An 8,860-nucleotide genomic window follows, 5' to 3' on the forward strand; every position below is an offset into this window, starting at 1 on the left:
GCATTTGTATTATCTGTAGATAACTCCACTTTGCTGCTGCTGTTCTCACATCCAAGTTGCAGCAGTTCCAAGCACCCGAGTCTTGCTAATCCAGGAACAACATTCCATCCACATTTACAACTCACAACAAGAATAGGCCAATGCTGCACTTCACAGCACAGCAAACCAAGGTCTCAAAGTGACTGAAAACATAAATAGTTCCTTCTCCAAGCTCAGTGCCATTGCAGCAATAATGGGAATAGTTAAAAGACTGTAACAACATCAATTCTGCATGAGGAAGGAGTTGACATAGGGAAGGTATTATAAGAAGCCACATTTACACATCAAAACTGCGCCCAATAAGCCAAATAGAGGGTTTGCAAACACTGCAAGTGTGTGTAAAGCTGGAGGAAACTCAATAGTCGGGCAACAAAGTTGTGATTTGATCTGTCAATCTCTACTTATGCAGTTCCCTTTTTACTCAAGATAAACCTTACCTAAGCAAAGGATAATATCCAAAGGGGAGAAGGTCAAAAGCTAGGATTTTCCTGGAGTTGCCTGTTGTAGATATACTGAGCAATTCCTAAGCCGTGATACAGAGACGGTGATTTTTAAGCCAGTAAAGTAGAAGGCATATTATCATTCGTTGACACACACATTCCCACTTCATGGCAGATAAAAGTTTAGAGCATTCCCATCACAAATCCCTTTGGTTTTGGTGTGAAGCTTCCCAACACAAACTCCAGCTGTCCATCAGGTTATACACACACAAGCTGTTAGAATAGACCTCATTACACCAGCAGACATAAGAGCAGCTTTGGGAAGGCAGAACAAGAGCTTAGAGCCACTCCAGCTGCCTTCTGCATCCCATGATCCTGTTCCCCCCCATTCCCCACCTAGCCCAGCCATCAGCGACCGCGGGGCCGCTACGCCACCTCGTGGCAAACCTGTGGAATCACCGAGGTTTGGAAACACCATGGGGAAAGGTCAGGTTTCTCTTCCAACAGGCTCTTTGGAGAGCCAAGGTGCGAAATGACGTTGTTGAGGTCACAGACAATAACAAGTTCTTGGTAAATCCCAGTAAAACACGCTCAGTTGTTGCCCAGCAAAGTCTTTTCAATGCAATGTGAATGCTCTGAGGTTGTTTTCAACAGCCTCCCTTTCCTGTAAGCACAAGTTTTCCACTGAAAACATGGTTATTTCTACCTTGAACAGTAAGATCTGACCTTTGCCAATCAGCAAGAAAAGCATCATCTTGTACATTATCAGCCCCCTGTTGCAGTCCTGCCATAGCTTTTGTTTTACAGTCCATATATATGATTGCTTCCCAACGATTCCTTCCCAAAAACAGTCCCACAGAACATCTAAATTTCATCATGAATGTTTATTATGAACAAACAGCTTTACAATGCAGTCATTTCTACTCTTCAGTACATGCTTGAAGGAAGGGAACTCCTGTGACCTTGAAACTTTAGTGGGGGGGAGAGAAGTTCTGACTATCCATAAATCCAGGTTGTTAAAGGTGACCACTGAGATGCTTTGGATTCAAGCTGCAAAACCTCCCTCCCACCCGTGTGTAACAAGCTGACAGAAATTGCAGCATGAAAGTAAAGGGCCAGACATTTGTTCCAGTATCATAGATCAAGGGACAGCTTTTAGTTTAGTACCACATTAAGTAATGCACTGCTTCAGGGCATGGTCATAGTTTTTGCATGGCAAAGAATGGTTTCCTCCATCTAATGACTTTGGTAACATGCATGTAAAAACCAAACAGAACAAAGAGTAAAACCTACACAGAAGGGAATAACTCTTCTGTTACCAAAGGCAAGGAGATGTAGCAAGAAGGGTTCAGTCAGCTCCTAGCTTTCAAGCAATGGCACTTGAAGCGACTGTCAAGTCTTTCTCTGAACCCAGGGTACTGAAGAGAAACAGCAACTGGAAGTTTTGTTTCTTAAAATACAACCAATCCTCAAAACAAATGCAGCATGTTCAGGGTTTAAATGAAGTTTTGTTGTTTCCAATGGTGGCACTTGCTAAGAACAGGAGCCCCATCTTCCTTAAGGCCAACTTCTTGCCAAATAAAATGCTTTTTATTCAACATATCCAGACTTTGCTAGCTCTTCTACCTTGGTTAGGTAAATGCAAAACATCAGAAGATGCAAACGCACCATGGCAAGGTCTCCTTCATGTATGTGGACAAAAGAACTTCCATAAGATAAGAAGATAAAAGTAGATAACTGATTCTAAGCTGCTGCCTGTAGGCAATGTCAATGGTCATAAAAGGCATTGCGAGAACACAAGCATGTCTGAATGTCACTAAAATCTATGAGGCTCTACAGCCCCAGTTACAGGTCCATGTGCTTTAAGACAGGAGATACACCAGCCTGACAAGCCATCCTGAAAACCCTCTCACTGCAGGAAAGACAGGACACCCCCAGACCGACACAACACAATTGTTTCTAGATAGATCCACCTGGTGCTTCTCCTTCCACAAGAGCTGATGAAGCACAAAGAGGTAAATTAAAAAATAGTTATAAATAAGATTTGGTAAAACAACAAAATCTAAAAAAAAAAAAATATCAAAAATTTATAAACACGTTCTAACATCCAGCCTTTTCCAGTTCCTCCCCACCTCCTTCCCTTCCTTACCTCAGCAGGAACTGCTTTAAGATTTCTTTAGTACAGAGCTGGTCTGCTAGTCCTTATCATTCCTACCTAATGCAGAGAATTGGTCACATTTATTAATGCTCTAAGCTGCATCCTCATGGGTTAACAAAACAGTTTTGCTACCATTCAGGGTAGCAAGAAGCAGAGAGAGAACAGATCTGAAAGGGAAAACAAAAGAGCTTTGAAAACATTCTTAGATAGATGAGGTAATATTGATTTGGGCTCTTCAGAATAGGTAAGACTAGCCAGTGAAACGCAGAGCCTCCGGCCCTACCATCACCTTTTGACAGGTTGCTGTAGCATTAACAGCATGTTCTTCCCTAGATGATGAGGCATCACTGTCAAATATGAAAGGCACAGTAAGTTTGCCTCTGATAAAACAAAGTATTTGGATAAAATTAAGTGGGGGGGAATAAAACTGAGTTTATAAAGTAATTTCAGGCAGACTTTGAACTACTCTAGGAGCTTTAGAGTATCCATGAATAATCCCATGAACAAACATTGGTATTTCAGTCATCTGAAAGGGAAGAGTAACGAACTTACACCTAAAAGCAAAAAAGCTTCTAGAATCTCAGATGAATTAGAAGGGTTTGAGCTTTTGGTGGTGGTTTTTAAGAGTTTATGCAAGTCTTCAAGTAAGCAAGTGGGACTAACTTTAAGGTTTTACTTCAGCTAGTGACACTTCAGATTAATTCAACTGACTCTGAAAAAGCTGGTTTGTTATTCACTCATCTTTCAGTCTTCACAAGGGCTTGGGTTACTCCATTTACCAAAGGCCAAGAAATCCAGAGAAGTTTTGCTGAATACACAATCAACTCTCCATTGGTGTGTGCGGTTTTATTATTCATTTCACCACTGGCACCTTGTGATCAAAACTAAGTATTACAGCTTCAAATGTAACGTCTCCCAGATGGAAATCTGTCAGTGAACAAACCCAAAACAACACTGGATATGGGTATCCCCATGAAAGACCAATTCAGTTGCCTAAAGGTTGACAACTGCACTTCTTGTAGCCCAGATAAAACCTTCAATGACATTGTGACAATTTAGACAACACATTTAACACACAAGGTGTTACTGTCCCACTCATCTAATCACTACTGACTAGATATGAAATGATAGTCATTCTATTTTATAAAAGAAACCAGCAATCTTCTGTAGCATCAATGTTCACATGAACCCAACCCTTACGAAGTCCGCATGGAATCTCTACTTGAATCATTTCAACCCCTGTACAGACTCTCCCCTAAGGAAAGTAAAATGTGATATGCATAAATTGTGATGTCTTAAAAACTGTTCCATAAAGTAAAAAGCCTCATTTGCTTCAGGTTTTCAAACAACAGATGGAGAACTGCTATAAAAATCAAAGCACTAGAAATGGTCGTGTCTCATCAGTAATGCTTTGACTTGTGTGTGAGCCACTACCAGACAGTAGCGAGGACAAGAGGAACTGTGAACAGAACTTCTTTTAGTTTTCTGACTAATCAAAACTACTCCATTTCCCAAACATAACCCATGAGCCAACCAATGTTTTACCTGCAACTTGATAAAACAAGTATTTCCCCCAGTGTCAAGAGTCAGATGCCCAAAGAGTCCCACTCATTCTGCAACTACCACTAATTTGGTCTTGGATTTCTTTTATTATTCTCATTCTTGGGCTATGCTTCTCAGTACGTACTTGACTGTGTAGGCAAAGGCTGCAAAACCAACTATAACAAACAAGTTCGCCAAAGCTCCACCTAAAAGTCCATGGTTACGGTTGGCCTGTTGGAGACCTGGATGATTGGCAGGTGCCAAAGGTACATGCCCATTCAGGAGGGGTATTCCATTCTGCCCGTAGTGTGCTTCCCCATCAGGAACAACATCTGGTAAAGGGAGGGATGGAGGTCTGTTACTGAGTTCTTCTTGTGCTTTCTGTTTTTGTTTAATCTCCTGGAGAAAGAAGAAAGAAAACTTGAATAGCTGGAAGTGAAAGTGGTGAAGCTATTGGGTGCTTTGAGATTTCAGAGCCCAAGTTCTTACTTCAATCTAGGAAAAGGAGACATACACTTCTTTACATTGCAGGTCTTTTAAACTAACTTAACTGCATTACATACATTTGGACAGTCTCTCCAGCTTCTTTCAGTTACCTACTTAGTGACAATACAATCACCCGGACAACACACCTACACTATTAGTGTTGTGCAGGAAGTTATATGTTCTAAAAAGCTATCCCCCATTCTCAGAAATTAAGCACAAAGAACTACAGGAAATCAAATTATTGCATGGATTAATTCCCTTACCTCCACCACTTCAGGGAAGAGCTCACAGAAGACTTTATCTTTTAAATTAAATGCTAAGCTCTGTGCAGCAAGCTGTCTTTTCTGTGGAGGAAACAAATACCATCAGCACTTGCATGTAAACGAAGTTATTCACTATAACAGACACTTCTAGACACAAGTTATGTTCTCATCTCTTCATCTTATGGGGTTAGTGTTCTGTACAGGTCTGCAGTAGGCAACACATTCATTTCTGGATACCAAAATGCTGCCTGTAGTTTTAACTTCTAGGTCACATCCGTCATTCCCTAAGCTGACAAAAGGCACATCACAGCTTCTGGAGCTTACCGTGAACTCTGATGTCTCTATGCTGCCCAGTGTGGGGCCCTTTTCCACCATAAAGCTAAGAAGGCCCGTCAAGATTGTTGAGACTGACCAAGCTGGATTCCACGTATCAGGGTGGAAATCAGTGATTGAAAGACACAACCTTCAAAAGGATAAGACAGGCAGCGTGGTTTATTTTTGCCATTAAAATTATTATACGTTATACATATTGCTAAGCCAGTGTTAATTGCTTAAGTGTTAGAAGAAAATCCTTACCTTGTATTACACTTAAACCTTCCATTAGGTGTAATCATATAAATACTAGGAGGTTTAAAAGGAAATTCTCTGGGGAATATTAGTTTCCCATGATAATAGCCACCTGCATTACACAGAGAAATGAATTACTTATTTTGCATGAAGATGAAATCCTAAGCTGCTACTCAAAATTAGCCAAGTAAAACCCTTTGTCTCCTTCCCCCCCCCCCCCCACTAAAGAGATCTGTGTCATCAACTTGTGCCTCTCAAACACAAGAAAGCCACATCTGCAGCTGATTTACTTTGGAGCAATCCTCTCCCATGCATTATTGCAAACTACTTTCTGTTGTCAAGCCCATAACACATTTAAGGAAAACCAGCCAAAGTGTATTTAACACAATACAAATGGGGTCATTTCCCAGAAACACAACTAACTGCAAACAACAATCCTAAGAGGAATCTGATTTCAAAAAGCAATTTGTGAGAGGCTCCAGAAGACGTTGTGAAATATGTGACTACAACAAATTACGAAGGTTTTCACATTCCTTGCTTTCTCCAGAGAAATAATAAGGGGAATGTGTCTCAGTTCACTGAGAACATTTATTCAGTAACAAAATGGAACTTTGTTAAACTATCTTTTGACTGTCACATAGTATCTAAAGTAAGTTATCTGCCCAAGACCTTTAGCATTTACTTAATAGGAAGCTGTCTGTCCTCAGCTTAACTTTAATGTGGTTTTATTAGAACCTTTGATAACAGAAACCCCACTAACAGACAGCAGTACCATTACCTCTCTTCCACAAGCTATCACACAACTCCCAGGCAGCTTTGAAACTGCACTAAGAGTTTTTAGAGCTCTTTACAGCAGTTACGTTTTGCCCATTCAAACAGACATGGGATTACTCAGGCATGTCAATCCCAACCAAGCACATACCCAAGTTTGCTGTAAGCAAACTTTTACCTTCATAAGGAGTCATCTCAGGTCCTCGTACAACATAGTGCCTAAGACACAGAAGACATTTAAGCAGCATTAAGCCATCATACAAGCAGCCAACAACTTCCCTAGTAAAATCAAGTTCAGTATCACTTCAAGTTTCATACTCCACCTCCCAAAACCCAGATTCCCATTCAATCTGTAGGAGTGAGGGAGCCAGAGTTGATGACCTGGAAAATCTTGTTCCCTCTATAACAGAGAACATTTTAATTCTTACCATTCAAGGATATTAGATGGGAGGGGCTCTGCACAGATGTAAGGCACTGGATCCTTCTTAATTCGAAGGTAGTCTTGTTTAAGTCTCTGTGTTGCTGTTGTTGGTGCTCTCTTATTACTGTTGTTGCTCATCTAGTTGTTAAGAAATATATATATAAGACAATCTGAATACAGTCTTCATAGATACAGAGCTTCTGTGCCTCATTGAACACAGATCCAGGTATCTGCCAAAGCTACTTTACAGAGTACTTATTTAAATATAAATTCCAATAACTTCTACATGGCAAGAATCATGCAAAATGCTAACCAGGACACCAACCAACACACTCCTTAGAGACTCTGGTATGGGCAAAATGGGAAAATACTCCTTCCAGAACAGCACCAGGAAATACGGTGCACTATAGAACCCACTTGAACTCTTAATAACCAGCCCTGTATTTAGGCTGAACACACATCATTATGACACTGGTTTAAAGGGCTTAGTCTGAGTAATTAATTTCCCTATTCCATGTTAAAATCTACTGTATACATTTGCTCATGGTTTAAAATCTTTTGGTGTTTCTACACATCCATTATTTGAAATAAATAACAAAACCACACAATAACCTCATTCTTGCCTTTGAGGTGAGGAATTTACATTAAACCCTGCTTAAGAGTCAGTTAAATTTACAGAAGGGAACCTCTGAGCCAGATTATTCCCTTCCAGAGAAACAAAGCCCTCATCCAAAACGAGACAAGTCCGAGTGAAGAAAGGAAATTCCATGCTGCTTACCAGACAAAGCAAGCATTAGCCCTTACAATGCACCTACAGAACACACACCAATTAGCAACTGCTGTATAACTCACTTTCCCGCTTAGAAACTTAGCAAATTACTATGGAAATCCAAGCAAGAACAAAAAGGACATTTAACAAACAGCTTGTACACAGAGATAAGTTACTGCTTACAACAGGAGAGCAGCACTGGGCACAAGAAGTATGTTAAATGACTGGGACCTTTTCTATTCCTTTGCTTTGAACATAGATCAGTAGAGTTTATTAAAGGAATAATATTTAAACCATGCTGAACAATTTTATGTGGTCAAATATTCAAACCCTCCTCAACGTTAACGCGTTTAGTCTGGCTTTGGTCAAAATTACTGTAAATCATTGTATTAATGTAATACATACAATATTTTGCCTTAAATACACACTTTTTTAAGCCATCACGTAAAATTAAGGGTTTTTCTCTAAAGAAGCGTGCTTTGACTTTAACATAGATTCAATTATGTAGCTTTAATAACACAAGGATTTATTCTTAAGCCTAGCAACAGCGCCCTTCACCTGGCACTGGAAAACAGAGCACTTAGCCCAGTTCTTGGGATTTTAACATCCTTAAAGCCTTATCTTGAAGACCGTTCGTATCTTAACAAGACAATAAGCGGCAGCATTTCCAGAAGCCACGACCACAAAGCCATTTCCCCATCTCGACAGCCCGATACACCAGGAGCGAACAAGGAAGCACTCGGCCCGCGTTCAGGCCGCCGAGCACCGGCTGAATCCGGGAGCCAACACAAGGGCACCCACCCCACCAACGGGAGACAGCGCGCCCGCTCCGTGCCCCAGGAGACGAGCAGCGACTACAAGAGCCGAAGGAGCAAGAGGACAAGCGGGAAGCTCACGGCTACAGCCGCGGCAAGGGCAGGACGGAGGGAGCAACGAGCCGGCGCTGCCTCCCTGCTCGCTTAGCGGCGCAGGCCCCACTCACCTCTTGGTGCTAGAGCAGGCCTCTCCGGTGCCGGGATGCCCCGCCTGCCTGCAGCCGGCGGCCAAGGGAGAGGGGTAAGGAGGGAGGAACAGAGGAGAGAAGGAAGGAGGAAGGAAGGGACGGCCACAAGGGCAGAGCAGGGCCGAGACCCCCTCACCACCCACTGCGGCGCGACCGCGGCTCCCAGCCAAGATGGCGGCCCGGCGAGGCGGGGCTAACGCACTGCTGCCGTCTCCTTCCGGGAAGGCACCGCCCCGCTTCCGACGACTGGCTTCCGCTTCCGGCACCGCCATGGCGGCTGAGGGGAGCCTGAGGTACCGAGCCTGCGGCTGCTGGCCCGGGTCAGGGCGGAGCGATCGGGACACGGCGGTTCCTGTGCGGCAGGGCCCCCGACCCTCCGGTGAGGAGGAACCCAGCCCAGC

General features: G+C 42.6%; 1 protein-coding gene across 1 annotated transcript; it reads right to left on the reverse strand.

Moving 5' to 3' along the window:
• Positions 1-3,468: 3,468 nt before the first annotated feature.
• On the reverse strand, positions 3,469-8,668 carry UBE2J2 (ubiquitin conjugating enzyme E2 J2). The gene is made up of 7 exons (XM_061351518.1): positions 8,439-8,668; positions 6,695-6,825; positions 6,445-6,485; positions 5,505-5,607; positions 5,253-5,391; positions 4,929-5,009; positions 3,469-4,578 (listed from the first exon to the last, which is right to left on the reverse strand). Exons 2-7 carry the CDS (start codon positions 6,823-6,825, stop codon positions 4,294-4,296), a joined length of 780 nt encoding a protein of 259 aa, XP_061207502.1. The 5' UTR covers positions 8,439-8,668; the 3' UTR covers positions 3,469-4,293.
• Between the last annotated feature and the right edge of the window lie 192 nt (positions 8,669-8,860).

Source organism: Neopsephotus bourkii, unplaced genomic scaffold (genome assembly GCF_033783945.1).
Source record: "Neopsephotus bourkii isolate Nb327-2 ecotype Australia unplaced genomic scaffold, CSIRO-AGI_Nbou_v1 NB_593, whole genome shotgun sequence".
NCBI lineage: Eukaryota > Metazoa > Chordata > Aves > Psittaciformes > Psittacidae > Neopsephotus > Neopsephotus bourkii.

Excerpts from the sequence above, each read along its gene's own strand:
- UBE2J2 (XM_061351518.1), bottom strand. The coding sequence starts at position 6,825 with ATGAGCAACAACAGTAATAAGAGAGCACCAACAACAGCAACACAGAGA. Across the intron at positions 6,486-6,694 it reads CCATCTAATATCCTTGAATG|GCACTATGTTGTACGAGGAC; the intron begins GTAAGAATTAAA and ends TCTGTGTCTTAG. Across the intron at positions 5,608-6,444 it reads TGAGATGACTCCTTATGAAG|GTGGCTATTATCATGGGAAA; the intron begins GTAAAAGTTTGC and ends TGTGTAATGCAG.